Source organism: Oratosquilla oratoria, chromosome 29, assembly GCF_046742065.1.
Source record: "Oratosquilla oratoria isolate Oo_2021 chromosome 29, ASM4674206v1, whole genome shotgun sequence".
Taxonomy (NCBI): domain Eukaryota; kingdom Metazoa; phylum Arthropoda; class Malacostraca; order Stomatopoda; family Squillidae; genus Oratosquilla; species Oratosquilla oratoria.
Window position 1 is genome coordinate 38141602 of NC_134805.1, and position 20763 is coordinate 38162364.

The 20763-nt window shown below is 41.8% G+C and overlaps 1 protein-coding gene across 2 annotated transcripts in view; it reads right to left on the reverse strand.

Annotated features, from left to right (window-relative positions):
• The window catches only part of LOC143040716 (uncharacterized), a 44978-nt gene that overhangs the window by 11374 nt on the left and 12841 nt on the right, over positions 1–20763 (reverse strand). The window contains exons 2-4 of one of the 2 annotated variants that reach the window (XM_076212075.1): positions 20718–20763; positions 19542–19851; positions 16803–19400 (exon numbers count right to left, since the gene is read on the reverse strand). The exon at positions 20718–20763 is cut by the window's right edge and continues 434 nt beyond it. In XM_076212075.1, the coding sequence (XP_076068190.1) occupies positions 19562–19851; positions 20718–20763 (336 nt within the window). In that variant the 3' untranslated portion in view covers positions 16803–19400; positions 19542–19561. Of the gene's footprint in view, positions 1–16802; positions 19401–19541; positions 19852–20717 lie in introns of those variants that run through there. The other variant, XM_076212076.1, reaches the window with a different exon arrangement.

Below are 20763 nucleotides of genomic sequence, written 5' to 3' on the forward strand. Positions count from 1 at the left end.
CACATTGATTGCCTCTCAAAGGATTACAAAGGCGGAGCATGCCGGCAGGAGACCTTTTGGTCCATATGTAGGTCGGATGCGAAAAAAAATCATAATAATAATAGAATAATAACAATAAAAAAATATAATGTATGCAACAAACAAAATACATAAATAAATGCATAGGTATAGTTGAATAACAAACAAACAGGTAAACAGTAAATGATAAATTGACACATAAGTAATGATAAATGAAAATCAAACGACAAATAATAACAAAGCAAGAACAAATAATATAAAATAAATTAAAACCATTACAGCATTTTGCATAGATGTTTATCTAAATGATTCTTAAAGCTTCGAACTGAACTACTGTACATTGCACCACCTGTGCAGGAACTTTATTCCATTCATTAACTACACGGTTGGCAAAGTTGTTTCTACCTACTTCTAAATTGAATCTATTTCCGGATAGTTTGAGACCATTGTTTCTTGTCTGATTCTCATTCAATGTGAAAAAAAATTCACTTTTGATGTTGTCAATTCCCTTTAGAATTTTAAAGACCTGTATCAAGTCACCTCTGAGTCTACGCTTTTTTAGGGAAAATAGATTCATATGTTTTAGGCTGTTTTCCTATGATTTATTTCTGATATTTAGAATCGGTTTTGTGGCTCACTATTGTACTTTTTTCCAATCTCTCAATGTCTGAGATTCGGTGACCAGACGGATACGGCATATTCCAAATGTGGGCGAACTAACGATTTATATAGCTTGTTAATGACGGATGTTAAAATCAAAAGATCGTGCAATCGGTCCTAGAATCTTGTTTGCCTTTCTTTTTCAGAGGCTTGGATGATTTGAGGTCATTACTGTCCCTCTCTCTAAGAGAACAAAAAAATGGAAACGTTGAGTCAATATATTTTGATTGTAAGCTAAAGTCGTCTTCAGTAGCACTGAGGAGGAATGTAGCTTGCAATCGATATATATAGGCTCACTGTTTCAAGTCTTTTCTTCCGTTCCGACTGTGGTTTTAGTTTTGAGTATATATATATTTATTTATATATGTATATACATATATATATTTATATATATTTATATATATGTATATATACATATATATATATATATACTTATATGTATATATATATATATGTAAATATATGTATACATATACATATATACATACATACATGTTGAAATATGTAAGACAGATGAGTGGATGGGTGGTGAGATAAACACAGGGAACCGTTTAGGGATTTATTCTGACGTTTCGTCCTTACCAGGACTTCTTCAGAGTACATGCACATTCAAATCATTCACCCCCTAAATACCCGCCGAATCTATCCGCGTTCCACCATGATCGACTTGACCTCTCGTCCTCCTACGCTCTGCCTCGCGAAGTACCAAGCGGCTCGCCGTCTTTGTTAATTTAATAAACCCATCGCGGTGGTTGTTGTTCGGATGGGAAGCGATGTAAGCTGCTTCAGTTATTTTCCTTCTTTTCTTAGGAAGTCCTTTCTGCAGCACCTCTACTTTGTTCCAGTCTGGTAAGTGGCCGTGAGTATCTACATGAAACACTAGCGAGTTTGATACTCGGTGTGCCTTGATGTCATTCCTGTGCTCAATTGTCCGTTTCTTAATACCTCGGCTGGTTTCCCCGTAGTAGCTCACAGGACAGTTTCCACACGGTATCTTGTAGACGACACTGTTTTCTTCCCCGTTGGCCACGACTTTATTCTGGTTCTTAACAATGTCTCCTATTTTCGTTCCCGTGCTGATCGCATTCTTGATGCCGGCTGTAGTGAGCAACTGTCCTAACGCGCCTGAGTGGCTCGAGTTTGGCACGGACAAATAATCCCTGCTACCATTTTCAGTCACATCTCCTCTGTTCCGTATGCTTCTTTTTGCTATCTTTAAAGCCTTTTCTCTAAGTCGGTACAACAGCCCTTCCGGATAACAGAGTTTGGTGAAAACGTTGAAAATGTAATCTATTTCATCTTTAATAAGTGAAGTGTAGTGAAGAATTTATTAAAGATGAAATAGATTACATTTTCAACGTTTTCACCAAACTCTGTTATCCGGAAGGGCTGTTGTACCGACTTAGAGAAAAGGCTTTAAAGATAGCAAAAAGAAGCATACGGAACAGAGGAGATGTGACTGAAAATGGTAGCAGGGATTATTTGTCCGTGCCAAACTCGAGCCACTCAGGCGCGTTAGGACAGTTGCTCACTACAGCCGGCATCAAGATTGCGATCAGCACGGGAACGAAAATAGGAGACATTGTCAAGAACCAGAATAAAGTCGTGGCCAACGGGGAAGAAAACAGTGTCGTCTACAAGATACCGTGTGGAAACTGTCCTGTGAGCTACTACGGGGAAACCAGCCGAGGTATTAAGAAACGGACAATTGAGCACAGGAATGACATCAAGGCACACCGAGTATCAAACTCGCTAGTGGTTCATGTAGATACTCACGGCCACTTACCAGACTGGAACAAAGTAGAGGTGCTGCAGAAAGGACTTCCTAAGAAAAGAAGGAAAATAACTGAAGCAGCTTACATCGCTTCCCATCCGAACAACAACCACCGCGATGGGTTTATTAAATTAACAAAGACGGTGAGCCGCTTGGTACTTCGCGAGGCAGAGCGTAGGAGGACGAGAGGTCAGGTCGATCATGGTGGAACGCGGATAGATTCGGCGGGTATTTAGGGGGTGAATGATTTGAATGTGCATGTACTCTGAAGAAGTCCTGGTAAGGACGAAACGTCAGAATAAATCCCTAAACGGTTCCCTGTGTTTATCTCACCACCCATCCACTCATATATATATGTATATATATATATATACATATATATATGTATACGTATATGTATATGTATATATATATATAATGTATATATATATATATATATATATATATATATATATATATATATATGTGTGTGTGTGTGTGTGTGTGTGTGTGTATGTATTTATATATTAGTAGAAAGTAAACGCTGCCCTCGTCGTAGAAAGTTTAATTCCCACGTTTCGAACCCTGTCCAGGGTTCGTCTTCAGGGATATAAAGTGACATACAAAGGAAATCATTATATATAGCCAAGTGTGTCACCCTAAAATTTGTATTTTGTGCAATTTTGGATGTTTGTAACGGTCACCTGGAAGTCCTTTCCCAGGGTGACATACTTGCATAATGATTTCCTTTTGTAAACCATTGTATATCCCTCAAGACGAATCCTGGACAGGAAGAAACGTTGGACTCTTGTTGGTGCTGCTGCTCTGATGTGGGTCTGCCATCAGGATGTAGGTGTGGCAAGCAACCAGTCACTGCTTACTACTTCTTGACGTGTGAAGACCATTAGATTGACCTAAATTAGTGCTGACAGGGAGATCCTGATATCAGATCGAAGGCTGAACGCCAACCCCCTTAATGGACCTGCCGTGGGTCGCTTGACGTGGGTGTACCGGACTGACTATCTTATGACTACAAGAACTGTGTCAAATATGAGAGAACCAGCTCTCCAGGCTCTCCTACACTGAATAGGCCATGTGCAAAGATGAAACAGAGCTCAGCTCGCATTCAGAGTCACAGAAGCCCACTGCATAATGGGACATCCCTTGTCGAAAAAAGTGCCATAGATATATGGGGAGGGGGAGGGGCACAGCCGCGTGTCCGGCATTGAATACCAAGATACACCAAGGATGATGCCACATGCGAGGTGGCACCGCAGACCCATGCTGCCAGAAACTGTGTGGAAAAGGGGTCGAGATGCCAAATCAGCTCTATGCGAGGGTTGGCGCAGGCAGGGGGATTCCGGGACTCCACCCAACACCATAAATTGGAAAAAAGAAAGACTCCTGGAGTCGGGTCTACTCACCAGTTGAAGGAGCAGGAGGACAAGTGTAGGGCCTATAGACGATAGAGGAGTATGTCTTATTATTGGGAATTCGAGCGAAGATGGTGAGGTTGCTTTGCCCCATGGTGGGAGCACGTTCTGATCAGGTCTTGTTCTTTTGTCGATCGTTGTCCAAGACGAGCCCCTAGAAGAGTCCTCCAGAGTACTCCAGGCGAACCCTCCCGAAAATCGCAACATTGAAGGGACTTTTAGAATCAGTCACTGTTCCATTCCCCCATTTGTTCGTTCTGAAGTTGAATTTGACTTGCTTGAGTTCGTTATTGACATCTTGGTGGACAAAGACGTTTGCGACTTGCTTCTCGTACTCTACAATGTAGAGCCATATAGCTATCTTTTGTTCAGTGCCATGCCCGAACGGAAAGGTACTGTGGAGGATGGGGCAGTGACTGGTTATTTGCCACACCTGCATCCCGGTGGCAGACCCACATCAGAGCAGCAGAACCAACAACAGTCCAGTGTTTCTTCCTGGAGAAATCGGTGGGAAGGGGCTGTGCACCGCAGGCGACTGCTGTGGGCTTCAAAATTCCAATGAAAGACAACAGTCATCATTATGCACACACACACACCTTTTTAAGAAATGGATTTGTCTTCTTTCAGCATCGCAAACTCAGGCATTCGTCACCGACACCTCCAGTATTCTGTACGTGTCATCACTGCCCCTGCTGTGGCGTCTCTGGTCCTGCTGGCGTTGCTGTGCAGGCAGCTAAGAAGAACTTTCAGACAGCCGAAGGTAAAGGACGAAGACACAGGGGTTCAGAGAAATGAGAGCAGCGAGGGGCCCTGTAGGCAAGGACCACCTCTACGCCACCGCTCCCAGGAGGAACGGGACGATTCAGAAGGGAGAGACTCTATCAATTCAATCTGCGGCTACATTCCCCGAGATTAAGTGAAGAAGACGGACGAATGGTAAGGTCACTGTGCCCTCCCTTGTATCAAAATCACACTGTGCTATCCTAGAACCACATGACAAGCTGAAGAGGTTTCAAGGCAAAAACTACAGTTTTCAAAATGTAACCATTTATTCACACTTTATTATACAGCCACTGCTGTCATGTCTTGTACCCACGCGCCCTACTGGCGGTGAGGCACCTTGGACATCATGATGCATACGGCAGGGGGCTTTCTGTAGCACCCCGTGTCAAGGAGCCCTGTTTCTTCAAGCGCTCCTCTTCATGCCTGAGCAAAGACAGCGCCTGTCGCTTCCGGGAGGGGTCGGGGGAGGTAGATGGAGACGGTCTCCCTTGGAGTTGGCGACGCACGACGCATCGGGGCGGGGTTGGTCCAAGTGCCAGTGCAATTTCGCCCAGTCACAGCTGACCCACCGGTTTTTCTTGCAGCAGCAGCAGCTGGAATCCCAGTCCAGTACTTCGGAGAATGCCCATGCATTGGCGGGTCTACGGTGAGGCTATCCGGCAGAGGCGACGTGCGGCTGCGGCGGTGGCGTCGGTAGCTGCTGCCCGGGGTGTTCCTTGCAGTTGATACGGTGTCGGGGCGTAGTCGACCTGCCCGTAGAGCACGGCCACGTACCGGATCGGCGAGTAGGAGATGGGAACAGTTAAGGGCTGAACTTGTTCCTGGTGGTGGGGTTCCGTACACTTCGTGCAAGAGCCAGAGGTCCTTCTCGGACACGCAGATGCTGCGGAGAACAAAAAGAAAAGAAATGATATTTCATGTAACGAGTGAACCAAAAGGTCTCCAGTCGGTATGCTTTTCCTCTGTATATCTTTGTGATCGAATCAGTTCCGGTCAGGGCTAGTTTAAGTTGCAACCGTATTTATTTCTTTTGTATTGTGACATATATATATATTTTTTCCATGATGGCAAGAGAGTAGGGCCTGATTCTATGATGCACTTGTGGCTATGAAGTGATCATGAGAGTGTCGGGTTTGATGCAGTGACAACTCCTCCACGGCCAATACCTTTAGGGTCGTATAGATCGATGAGGGAGCGAGGCGACATTTTGCAAACTGGAGCCATGATTCGGTCTTCTCTAGGACAGGAAGAAAGATATCCTTCTCTCTGGGGGTGGTGTCTTCAATTCCACTAGGACTGTGTTGTCTCCGTCAGGCAAGGTCTGGTATATATATACAGCTGAGCGCCCGCCTCCCATCCTGCAATCATTTGACGTCATAGTGACGTCATAGCGTTGTTTACTACCTGTGTCGTAAAGGTTCGTTTATTATCCTCATTGGATCGGTCCAGCGTCTCTGCTTCGAGGACAGATATACTCCCAAACGTGCATAGTTCCTGGTCGTTGAAATCAACAAGACTTGTAGGAAGGTTTATATGAAATGTGCACAAGTGTCTACGTCACTGGGCAATTTTTTTTGTTAAAAAATGGAGCCGAGACCAAACGAAAAATTATGGAAGACGCACCAAGTTCATAAAGTTGTCGGTGGACAAGTTCAAACAAGCTCATGCTCTGACAGAAAATGGACAATAACACAGGGGAGACGTGACGATGTCGGTCGATCGTTGAAGCCAGTTGCAACCAAGGTCTAAATATACAGGTCAGACCGTTTACATTCTTCTGCGCAGCTTCTGACGTCATTTGGCTGAGTCCATTTTCTCTTTGTGATAGACTGAAGAAAACTGTGAAACGCCAAGGAAGACAGGAACTATATTTTATATTATATATATATATATAGTATATCATATATTCATATATATATAGACAGGAACTATAATATTTTATATATATTTATATATATATTTTATATAATATTTGTCAGAATATAACTAATTGCGTGGAGCAGTGCTAGCGAAGGCAACGTCATTTTTGAACGACGGACCAGCTTCAACTGACAGCTATAGGACCCGCTAACCCCACTTTGAGCAGCCAGGTGACGTTCACGGGCCCTCTGCGCCAACTCCCTCCAAATTCGGTCGGAAGTGGTTAGACCTTATATTCTTAGATCTTGGTTGCAACAAGCTGTCCACCGATCATCCGTTCAAGCACTCCCTAGAGGGAAGCTCGACGCCACTGTAGTTTTGATTTGAGTCCCACCAGCGCTTCTGTCTAGTGTGTCCATTTCCAAATTTCCAAAAAGGAGGACACTGTATATCGATTATTATAATATATATATATATATATATATATATATATGTATATATATATATATATATATATATATATATATATATATATATATATATATATATATATATATACATACATATATATGTATATTGATGGTGGAGAAAATATACGAGGAATAATGGAAGAATTTTACTGCCTTAACGTTTCGACCCTTAGGGTCTTGATCACAAAGCATAACACAAAAGTATAACATGGATATTTTATACACATACAAGTCACCTCACAGGGTGCCTAGGAAAGTGCCTTTTCGCATCTGTAGTGAAGAATTCTTAGAAGACGAACTAGATCACATTACAAAAACTTTCAGCAAATTAAGATATCCCAAAGGTCTCCTACTTAAACTAAAAAAGAAAGCTAAGGAGATAAATAAGAAGAGTAACGATAAAAACAATTGCAACAAAGAAACACGATATATCACAGTCCCAAATTCCAGCATCAATTCAACTCTAGACAAAGTCCTCTTAAAAGCAGGTATAAAGATAGCAAGAACATCAGGTAGCAAAGTGGGACATTTGGTAACGCGTAATTATAATAACCATACGAATGAAAATAGTATTGTCTATAAAATACCTTGTAAAATTGCCCATCCTCATATTTTGGGGAAACAGGTCGTGGATTTGAAAAAAGGTTATATGAACACAAAAATGATGTAAGAACCCACAGACTTTCTAATTCTATAGTAAGACACATAGATTCACATGACCACCTTCCGAACTGGGACAATACAATTATAATAAATAAAGGTTCAGCAAAGAAATTAAGAAAAACAATAGAAGCAGCCTATATTAATACTAAAAATAACATCAACCATAGAGATGGTTTTATATGCTTGGCAAGAGCTACAAGTTTATTGATAGTTGATGAAAACAAACGGACAAATGTTCCGAGCACGACGACCTTTCCTAGGCACCCTGTGAGGTGACTTGTATGTGTATAAAATGTCCATGTTGTACTTTTGTGTTATGCTTTGTGATCAAGACCCTAAGGGTCGAAACGTTAAGGCAGTAAAATTCTTCCATTATTCCTCGTATATTTTCTCCACCTTAAGTTACATTTGTCATAGTTTAAATCAATACATATATATAATAAATTGAGAGTGAGTCATATTTTTTACTTCTGATAAAACCGACAAAAAACAAATACCTGTATTTCTTACCAAGTTACAACACAAACTAAACCTAGTTGTATCCTCACATTGATTGCCTGAAGGTTTATTTCTTTTTGTATGTCTGGCCTCTACTCTTTGTATTTCTGCCCTCTTTCTTTTCGGCATTTTCAGACTCCTTAACCTCATCGATTAATTACCAAACCACACTGCACCTTGGCCACATCAGGACTGCAGCCCAATGTATGAGATGTGAATCATGCAATCACACATTCACAACATCGGTCTTGTGCAGTTCCTGTCTACTTCGGCTGCCGAGTTCCGACGTTGACTTTGGCCTAGGTACTCCCACATAATTCTATTTATTCGTTTATTCATTTATTTACTTATTTATTTATTCATTCATTTTTGTCACACCCCAAGAAAGGAGGACAAATGCACGTCCGGCGTGAGGTTGCGCCGGATGGAGGACAAAGTGCTCAAAAGGAGGACTGTCCTCCCTAAAGGAGGACGCCTGGCCACCCCGATAATGGCGACTGCTGCGGGAGTCGGATGGCAGTGCGGGCGAGTTCTTCAACGGCAGCAATGGCACGTCAGGTGTGCATGGGACGAGGTGGCTGCAGTCTTACAAGGAAGATGGGGAGGGTCATCTTAGGAGAAATCTGTGGAGAGAAGATAAGAAGCACAGTCTCCTGAAGTGGGAGGTAGTTGCTGTTGTTCTTGTCATTGGGAGCGAGGTGGAGAAGAAAGTGAGAAAGGACGTTGCGAGGGTAAGCAGGACCTTCGAGTCGAACGTGTGATAATATCGTCAGAGGATTTCCGCAAGGGCAGGTGCTGGGGATGTTGGGAGACACAGGGAAGCCATGGACGGAACGAGAATGCAGTTCCACAGAGAAGCTCTGATAAGGCTTACCTACAGTACGAGTCACAAATAAACTCAGACAAAGCTGATAAAAGGTACAAATATTCACTCGTCAATCGACTAACGGTGTGACATTGTCTGAGGCAGGATGTTCTTAGAGCGTTGGGGTTTTGTGCCTTCAAATTTGCTGCTCCTAGGATATATAACAGCTTCCCATTGCACATTCGAAAGATGGATTTAGAAAAAATCGAGTTAGAGTTGAAAGCTTTCTTATTCTCCAAGTGCTATGATCTCGATGACTCGACTATTAATGAAGAATGTGCACTCTGATTTATTGTAATATGTCTTCTTTTTTTAGCTGTCCGTTTATTGTTTTGGGTAGTGTCTTTTTAATATTTTCTGTATTTCTGTCAGTTTTGGCTGAGTTTATTTCTGGTATAAGCTTTGTAACATGTATGTATAAGTTAAGAAAAAGTGTCGGTCCTACACAGCGCTCTTGCGTACTCGTGCCAGATAGACAATAAGAACAATTAACACCGAAATAAAAGATTCCGCTGTTTCTTATTCCCACCAACGTCTACCTGTCATGGGCCATGCCTACACTTCGCCCCCTTCCACCCCCACCACCCCGTGGGAAGAGGGTTCAAGTATCCAAGATGTCATGAGGAAAGTATGAGCCATAACTCAGTCAAACCAATCAAGATAACTTTTGTCGTCATGACCTCATGCTTGATACCGCCTTTATTCGGCGCTTTGTCGTCTGCTACTTCGTTGTGGCGAAGAAAATCATATAAATGAATAGACAGAATAGAATGAAATAAAATTAGATAAAATATTAATAGATAGAACAAATTAATAGATAAACAATGTTAAGATAAACAAACAAATAGATAAACAATGTTAAGATAAACAAACAAATAGATACAAAAGATACAAGATACAGAATAAAGAAGATTACTAAATACATAAATCAGACAAATTAATGAATAACATCATGCTTAACTGTGACGTCACATCTCCCAACCACCTTTCATCGGTGAATATGGCGCATATCCCACGACGTCAACATAGAAAACGTTTACCAACACAAGGATGACTGTTTTATTATCCCTCGAAAAAATGCACTTGAGAAAATGCCTCAAAGAACACATGAATAACATCTTCAGTAAAGCAGACTTATATGTTAATCAATAACGGCAAAAGCTGCAACAGGATTAGCATCGGCAAATTGTTCTGGAAAAATGTCGCTATGCCTAGTGTAATCCATTCATCTGAAGCAATCTTCTTCTCAAATAGCGAACTCAACAAACTGTAGACAAAAGAAAACAAGGCATAGAAAATAATATTCAGAGCACCACTACACACCAGCAGCAGCCCTGAGAGCAGAGATCGGATCTTCCTTAGCATACACCACAAACATGCAAAACAAGCCCTCATAGGCCAGACACATCATTGGAGATGGGGGGAACAAACTTCTCAAGCTCATTTTCCAAAACCTATATGAAAGACACATATAAATACTATTCACCATTTAGTAGACGGATTTTTAATGCGTCTGTCCAGCAATATTATATTATACTGCTGTAATAAGGTTTAAAAGAGGAATAGAATTAAGAAAAAACAATAAGGCAAATTTGACTGGCTACTTTCCATTTGAATTGTATGCCATAGCACTAAGGTTATGTCGACATTTTGGTGCGAATCGTCGCCTGAACGAAGTAATGCTTTCATTTTATACGAACATGGAAATAAAATGATGAATGTTCGTATCATAAAACTTAATGTTTTGAAAGTTATTATATATATTACATATAATATTATCAATAATATCTATTGTGTGCAGGAAAAAATAAGTTAAAAAACGTCATGAAATATGAATACAAATCAGTACCAATGTAAACAGTGGCAGTTGTCGGTCAGTGATGTTTGCTTGATTTTGAATTTGAACCCAAATGTGAACTGTTGAACCGAGTTATTGTAAGTGATTAATGGAAATGAACCTGCAGACAGAGGTGGTCCGTTGATAGCCCATTGTGTAAGTAGGTACAAACTTAATTTTGCCATTCACTGTCGATCGTTCATTTCTTAGTTTTATTTATTTTCATTTTTATACAACTACAGCTACATGTATTTACATGGATAACAGGAACTTTTAATTTCGAGTAAGTTCAAATTTTATGGTGAGTTTATCAAAAATTGTTAATGATAGTTATTATTGATAATTAATAATCATCTTCAGACTTCTTCATAACCGACTAGCTTTTTTTTTTACGCATGCAGAGCTTTTCATTCTTTTTCCGGTTTGTTTTGTGAGAGAAATTTCGTTGATGGTATTTATACAACACAGCCTCAATACAAACGAATAATAACAATAATGTTTGTAAATTTAGTTAAGAACGAAGTATTTGATATGGGGTTTGTCATGTTGCCAGAGCGTGTAATAGTGTAGGCTACTTTATGTTTTGCTCATCCTAATAACGTGTCCTACTCAACTCGGCCGGTTCCTTTTCAATAGATCGATAATTCTTGGTTGTGTAAGTTCTCTCAATTCTTCATTGTGTCGTTGTCTCCATCTATCCTCTTTTATATCGAATATTGGTCTTATTCTTCTTCTGAGTATGTTATTTTCAACCTCGCTAGTTTACTCATTGTAAAGAGCGATGGGTCTCTATCTATGCACAAATCATGAAAAAAGAATCCGTTAGACATTTATATTTCAAATTTGGATACTTTCATCAGGAACAACGTAGTCCAACAAGCCTCGAAACAAGCCCATTAACGAGGTCCTGTGGATTCTCAATGGACCCAAAGGTCCCATTGGTAGTTGTCTAATTCCACAATTTTTTTTAACATTGTTCCAGTCATTACTATGATTAGCGTCCCTTACATGGACAAAAACCCCACTAGACATTTGGCCCGTCCTAATACTATATCTGTGTTGATTCATCCTAATATTTAAATCTTTACCAGTTTGCCCAATATAACAGGAGCTACAGTGTTTACAAGGAATACTATAAACACATCTTAAATTATCGCAAGGGGAATTTTTTAATGAGGAGTTCTTTGATGGTATGGTTTTTGAAAATAACATTAATTTGAACTCCTTAAGGATGCGAGGAAGTCTTACTAAATTTTCATGGAAAGGAAGAACTAAATTTGAGTTTAGGGTTATTTAAACTAGACAGTTTCTTAATTAATAGGATAGTCAAGCAGCACCATGGCTCCTGATTGTGCCATATGTCCTGTGGACGTTTCGGCCACATGGTTATGCTCCCTTGTTTTGCTGCTTTATTGTTTTATTATTATTATTATTATTATTATTATTATTAGTTTCATTTGTATATGAATGTGTATGTCTTATTGCTTTATTATTATTATTATTATTATTGTTATTATTATTATTATTATTATTATTTTGTTATTATTATTATTATCATTATTTTATTATTATTATTATTATTATTAGTTCCATTTGTATATGAATGTGTATGTATATTGTACGAAGCTTTTATGTGGCTGTACCCTTTCCCAGTTTTCTAATTTCTGTATAAATACTATGTTCTATTTTCTCTTTCTTTTACTCTGAGGATGTCGTAAAACTCGAAAACGTTTAGTATTCCGACTTTATTTTCCCTGTGGTTCCTCCAATATATGTATGTATATATATATATATATTATATATATATATATATATATATATATATATATATATATATATGTGTGTGTGTAGAAAAAACCACTGGGAAATAAGAAGCTTAGTCCGAACGTTTTCGTCTATTTAAGACATTATCAAGGAATACACAGTTACAGAGACAAAGGTGGATATATATACATAAAGTAAAAGACAAGCTAGGAACATGGAAAGTACACACAAGATGCTTCACAATCAGGTAGAGCCGATGTTTACATATTCGGACGTTTGGTCCATGACGTTACGTCACCCCTGCTTAGTAGCACTTGGAGAAGTTCTTACAATTTTATCAATAACAAAATCATCAAGTTTAAATTGTAAGAACTTCTCCAAGTGCTACTAAGCGGGGGTGAAGTAACGTCATGGACCAAACGTCCGTATATGTAAACATCGGCTCTACCTAATTGTGAAGCATCTTGTGTGTACTTCCCATGTTCTAGCTTGTCTTTTACTTTATGTATATATATCCACCTTTGTCTCTGTAACTGTGTATTCCTTGATAATGTCTTAAATAGACGAAAACGTTCGGACTAAGCTTCTTATTTGCCAGTGGTTTTTTCTGCATATTATTTTCACGTGTGCCTTGTGAATTACTGCAATATATATGTGTGTGTACATATATGTAGCGACGATCTACAGAGAATTGGAGGATGAGCCTATGTGTGTGCGTGTGCATGGTTATGTACGTATATGTGTATTTATTCATGCCTTCGTTCATATTTAGAACTATTTGTTCCCCAAAATTTTTCGTTTGTTCCCATTGGGAGACCGCTTTCCCTCAAAATGTGTCTTCGTCCATTTTAGTATTTCAAATCGTGGAACTGGCTCCTGACTATTTAATAGTCCACTTGTTTGGGATTGCACTTTAGTCTTATGAATAGTGCCCTTAGTAGATTCTTTATTCCCATTTCTTTGTGAACGAAACGTTTCTGTTCGTTCAGGTGTTCCCTTGTTTGTACTTACTCGTAAACTATTACTGTATCGGCCTAGGAAATCGTTTACCTCGTTGTTGTTTTTTTCGTAAACTATTACTGTATCGGCTGACGTGAGTGTTCATCGCCCGGATTCCTTCTCTTTGGATTTCTAGAAAATCTGCCCAAAACGGAGCTGGAGAAGAAAGGAAGTGGGTCGTCGGAACCTCTTTCCCCCCCCCCTCCTCCTCTTCCTCTGCTCTCCGGAGGTATCACGACAACCTAGTCCCCATACCGGGATTGGATTTATCCTTGGTTACCAATAGATAGAGTGAGAAATGAAGAGCACAGGGGTGGAAAGGGAGTTGGGAGATAGGGTTGATGAAAGAGTATTAGGATGGTTTGGACGCATGGAAAGAATGAGTGAAGAAAGACTAGTAAAAGAGGTATGGAAGGCAGATGAGGAGGGAGTGAACATGAGGGGACGTCCTAGGATGAGATGGATGGATGGGGTGAAGGGGGCTTTGGGGAAGAGGGGAATGTCTGTTGAGGAGGGACGGGAGAGGACAGAAGACAGGGGTGAATGGAGAATGGTTGTATATGGAGGATGTTGTGATGCATAAGGTGGAATGGGTGGGGGGATGGGGGGTGAGGTAGTATGTGTGAGCAAAATTTGACGCAGCCTGAAGGGATTTCACCCCGTCTTCTCCTGTTATGCAATGGGGGGACGGAGAGGGGGGTCGCCGATTTAATGAAGCGGCCTGGCTCTGGATGTGCTGTGTCTTGCGACACTACTTCTGACCCAGGGCAGTGGACAAGGTGCAGGGATGACCCGTCATCCAGGAGGTGCTAAGATAACAGGGAGGGTGGAGGGGTGTAGAGTTTATTCAGGGATGGAATGGGTGGGAATGATTTTATGCCTTTTCCTTTTTGGCTACCTCCCTTGAAAGGGGGAAAAAGCCTTGATATATGTATGTATGTATGTACCAATATTTTTCCCCTTACAGGATGCAATGGGACTGCCTAGTGTGGGCCTTGTGGTCTCTTACAGTCTCCTTCTTTCTTATGTTTTTATGTCCTTACTATTGCCATACAGCTTCACTGTGCGTAGTAACGTGATCTGCGTGTCACGTATACCATGTATAAATACAAAGAACCTACTGCACTAGCTTTGTCTTTCTATGAGCGTAATCTCTCTCTCTCTCTCTCTCTCTCTCTCTGTCCCTCTCTCTAAGAGAACAAGAAAATGGAAATGGTGAGTCTATAAATTTCGACTGTAAGCTAAAGTCGTCTTCAGTAGAACTGAGGAGGACTGTACTGTAGCTTGCAATCGAAATATATAGGCTCACTGTTTCCAGTCTTTTCTTCCGTTCCGACTGTGGTTTTAGTTTTGATGTATATATATATATATATATATATATATATATATATATATATATATATATATATATATATATATATATATATATATATATATATATATATTAGTAGAAAGTAAACGCTGGCCTCGTCGTAGAAAGAGTTTAATTCCCACGTTTCGAACCCTGTCCAGGGTTCGTCTTCAGGGATATATAGTGACATACAAAGGAAATCATTATATACAGGCAAGTGTGTCACCCTAGAATTTGTATTTTGTGCAATTTTGGATGTTTGTAACGATCGCCTGGGAGTCCTTTCCCAGGGTGACATAATTGCATAATGATTTCCTTTTGTAAAACATTGTATATCCCTCAAGACGAATCCTGGACAGGGTTCGAAACGTCGGAATTAAAGTCTTGCTACAAGTCCAGCGTTTATTTTCTTCTAAACTTGGCCCCTGGACTCCAGCTATCCTCGAACATTGAACATATATATATATATATATATATATATGTGTGTGTGTGTGTGTGTGTGTGTGTGTGTGTGTGTGTGTATGAGAGAGAGATTGATATAAACGTATACACACACACATATATATATACTGTATATATATGTGTGTGTGTGTGCGTGTGCGTGCGTGCGAAGATATGGAGTCTGGGATCCATGTTGAAAGGGGAGAAGCGTAAACACCAGACTCAAAGTGGGAGTTTTAATGTCCGACGTTTCGGTCCTAGTCCTAGGACCGTCTTTAGGGGTGTGAAAATATACAGTGCTCAAATGAGCTTATTATACTGACGTGGCAACGCCCCGAGTATGGTACACGTTCATAATAATCAGTCAGTACTTGTATGTGATGGGGTATGTCGTTTTCGTCAAACATTTGATTCATTTGTGAAGGCAGCCGCGTAGGTTTTTCTGTTTGTATCTGCTTGTAGAATTTGAAGGTGTCAACTTTTCATTTGGCGTCTTTATCTCAAGTATTTCAAGTATCGGTTATCGGTTCGCCCGCACCCCCAATAACATTCCTGGATCCGCGCCTGTGACGTGATTGGAATTTGGAGAGGTATTTCGCACTGTCGAAGCTGTCCAGATCCCCCTCCTCTTCCAGTCGCTACGAGTACTGGACCACCTTACATACCCAAATGTGCATACATTTAATTTGACAAAGAATAAATACTATACAAAAATACAATAAAGTAAAATAGAATACTATAAGATGCTTAATATAATAGTCACCCTCTTGTTGTTAAACGTTTTCTATGTTGACGTCATCGGATATGAGCCAGCATGCCCACCAATGTGTGTGAGTATTGAGGCAGATGTATCATTAATTTTCGTTTTTTTTTTTTTTTTTTTTTTTTTTCTAACGACAAATTTAAACATATTTGCTCGTGAGGCTCCTCTTGTATCTTTTGCTTATCTATTTGTTTGTTTGTCTTATCATTGTTTAGCTATTAATGTGTTCTATCTATTAATATTTCATTTAATTTTGATTCCTTCTGTTCTTTCTATTCATTATCTTTCGCCGTATAGTAATAATAATGATAAATAGTGATAATAATAATAATAACAATGATAATAATAAGTTTATTTGGCATTGAATCGATATACATGAAGTGCTGGTAATTAAAAGAACACGTAGTTCGAAATAACCGTTACAATTTTCTGACGGTATCCAGTAGGAGGACAAGATGGCAAAAGTTATCTTGAGTGGTTTGACTGTGAGTTATGGCTCATACTTTCCTCGTGACAACTTGTGTAACTGAGCCCTCTCCCCACCTCCACACCACCGGATGGTAGCGGTGGAGAGAGGGGGGGGGTGAAGTGTAGGCATGGCCCTTGACAGTTAGACATTGGTGGGAACAAGAAACACCGGAATATTTTATTTCGTTGCTAATTGTTCTTATTGTTTGTATGGCCGTAGTACGCCTGAGCGCTCTGTAGGACCGACACTTTTTCTAAACTTATACATACATCAAATAATTCCGACTGTCGTCCCCGAATTCGAACCGGGCTCGTGAAATGACGGCGCCATCGCTTTTCACGAGCTCGGTTCGAATCCGCGGACGACAGTCTGGATTACTTTATCGACATCACCGTCACTGGTGATTCTATTCAGTTATACATACATGTTACAAAGCTTATACTAGAAATAAATTCAGCCAAAACTGACAGAAATACAGCAAATACAAAACAAAAAAATCATACTACCCAAAACAAAAAGCGGACAGCTAAAAAAAGAAGACATATTACAACAAATCAGAGTGCACATTCTTCATTAATAGTCAAGCCATCGAGATCATAGCACTTGGAGAATAAAATGTTTTCAACTCAATTTTTTAATCCATCTATCGAATGTGCAATGACAAGCTGTTATATATCCGAGGAGCAGCAAATTTAAAGGCACGAAACCCAACATTCGAAGAACACCCTGCTTCAGACAACGTCACACCGTCAGTCGTTTGACGAGTGAATATCTGTGCCTTCCATCAACTTAGTCTGATTTTATTTGTGACTCGTACTGCAGGTAAGCCTTATCAGACCTTCTCTGCGGAACTGCATTCTCGTTCTGTCCACGGCTTCCCTGTGTCTCCCACCATCCCCAGCACCTGCCCTTGCGGAAATCCTCTGACGATATTATCACACGTTCGACTCGAAGGTCCTGCTTACCCTCGCAACGGCCTTTCTCACTTTCTTCTGCACCTCGCTCCCAACAACAACAACAACTACCCTCTCACTTCAAGAGACTGTGCTCCTTATCTACTCTTCACACTTTCCCCCTGAGATGACCCTTCTCACCTTCCTTCTAAGGCTGCAGCCATCTCGTCCCATGCACACCTGATCTATCATTGCCGTTGAAGAACTCGCCAAAACTGCCATCCGACTCCCGAAGCAGTCGCCATTATCGGCGTCATGCTGACCGCAGGGACAGAAGCGCTGGTGGGACTCAAATCAAAACTGCAGTGGCGTCGAGCTTCCCTCCAGGGAGTGCTTGAACGGATGATCGGTGGACAGCTTGTTGCAACTGGCTTCAACGATCGACCGACATCGTCACGTCTCCCCTGTGTTATTGTCCATTTTCTGTCAGAGCATGAGCTTGTTTTAACTTGTCCACCGACAACTTTGTGCACTTGGTGCGTCTTCCATAACTCTTCGTTTGGTCTCGGCTCCATTTTTTAACCAAATATTTGCCCGGTAACGTAGACTCTTGTGAAACTTTTCACATAAACCTTCCTACAAGTCTTGTTGATTTCAACGACCAGGAACTATGTACGTTTGGAGGTATATCTGTCCTCGAAGCAGAGACGCTGGACCGATCCAATGAGGATAATAAACGAACCTTTACGACACAGATAGTAAACAACGTTATGACGTCACTATGACGTCAAATGATTGCAGGCTGGGAGGCGGGCGCTCTGCTGCATATATATACAAGACCGTGCCTGACGGAGACAACACAGACCTAGTGGAATTGAAGACACCACCCCCGGAGAGAAGAATATCTTTCTTCCTGTCCGAGAGACGACCGAATCATGGCTCCAGTTTGCAGAATGTCGCCTCGCTCCCTCATCGATCTATACGACCCTAAAGGTATTGGCCGTGGAGGAGTTGTCACTTCATCAAATCCGACACTGTCATGATCACTTCATAGCCACAAATGCAAAATAGAATCAGGCTCAACTTACTTAGCATCATATAAAATGAAATTATAAGTCACAGTACAAGAGAAAGAAATACGGTTGCAACTTAAACTAGCCCTGACCGGAACTGATTCGATCACAAAGATATACAGAGGAAAAGCATATCGACAGGAGACCTTTTGGTTCACTCGTTACATGAATTGTTATTTCTTTACTTTTTGTTCTCCGCAGCATCTGCGTGTCCGAGAAGGGCCTCTGGCTCTTGCACGAAGTGGATGGAGCCCCACCACCAGGAGCAAGTTCAGCCCTTGACCGTCCCCATCTCCTACTCGCCGATCCGGTACGTGCCCGTGATCTACGGGCAGGTCGACTACGCCCCGCCACCGTATCAAGTGCAAGGAGCCTCCCGGTCAGCAGCTACCGCAGCCACCGCCGCAGCCGCCCGTCGCCTCTGCCGGATCGCCTCACCGTAGACACGCCAATCCACGGGCTTTCTCCGAAGTACTGGACTGGGATTCCAGCTGCTGCTGCTGCTGCTGCTGCAGGAAAAACCGGTGGGTCAGCTGTGACAGGGCGAAGTTGCACTGGCACTTGAACCAACCCCGCCCCGATGCACCGTGCGTCGCCAACTCCAAGGGAGACCGTCTCCATGCACCTACCCCGAGCCCTCCCGGACGCGACAGGCACTGTCTTCGCTCAGGGCATGAAGAGGAGCGCTTGAAGAAACAGAGCTCCTTGACACGGGGTGCTACAGAAGGCCTCTGCCGTATGCATGATGATATCCAAGGTGCTTCACCGCCAGTAGGACGCGTGGGCACAAGACATGATAAACAGTGGCTGTATAATGAGATAAAGTGTGAATAAATGGTTACATTTTGAAAACTGTAGTTTTTGCCTTGGCAAACCTCTTCAGCTTGTCACATGGTTCTAGGATAGCACAGTGTGATTTTCATACAAGGGAGGGCACAGTGACCTTACCATTCATCCGTCTTCTTCACTTAATCTCGGGGAATGTAGCCGTAGATTGAATTGATAGAGTCTCTCCCTTCTGAATCGCCCCGTTCCTCCTGGGAGCGGTGGCGTAGAGGTGGTCCTTGCCTACAGCGCCCCTCGCTGCTCTCATTCCTCTGAACCCCTGTGTCTTGGTCCTTTACCTTCGGTTGTCTGAAAGTTCTTAGCTGCCTGCACAGCAACGCCAGCAGGACCAGAGACACCACAGTAAGGGCAGCGATGACACACATGTACAGAATAATGGTGTTGTCAATGACGAATCCCTGAGGTTGCGGTACTGAAAGAAAACAAATGCATTTCTTAAAAAGGTGTGTGTGTGTGTGTGTGTGCAATAACAAATATTGTCTTTCAATGGGATCTCGCAGCCCCACATCAGTCGCCTGCGGTGCACAGCCCCTTCCAACAGATCTCCCCAGGAAGAAACGTTGAACTGTTGTTGGTGCTGCTGCTCTTGTGTGGGTCTGCCACCGGGATGCAGGTGTTGCAAACAACCAGTCATAGCTTACTGCTTCTCCACGCATAAATAACATTAAATTGACCTAAATTGTATTAAATGCTGACAGAGAGATCCTGATGTCTGATCGAAGGTTGAGCGCCAACCCCCGGGACTGTCAAGATCAGAGGTGGGGAGATGGCTCCCTCCGACATCAGTCTCGCAGGGTCATCATGTGCAAGTACCTAAGGGACCTACCGTGGGTCGCTTGACGCGGGGGTACCGGTTCGACTAGCTATCTTATGACTACAAGAACTGTGTCAAATAAGAGGGAACCATCTCTCCAAGGTCTCCTACACTGAATAGGCCATATGCGAAAGATGAAACAGAGCTCAGCTCGCATTCAGAGTCACAGAAGCCCACTGCATAATGGGACATCCCTTGTCGAAAAAAGTGCCATAGATATATGGGGAGGGGGAGGGCACAGCCGCGTGTCCGGCATTGAATACCAAGATGCACCAAGGATGATGCCACATGCGAGGTGGCACCGCAGACCCATGCTGCCAGAAAATGTGGAAAAGTGGGCGAAACGCCAAATCAGTTCTAGGCAAAGGTTGGCGCAGGCAGGGGGATTCCGGGACTCCATCATATCGACTCCCCAACGGCATAAATTAGAAAAAAAAAGGACTTCTGAAGTCGGGTCTACTCACCAGGTGAAGGAGCAGGAGGGCAAGTGTCGGGCCAATAGACGATAGA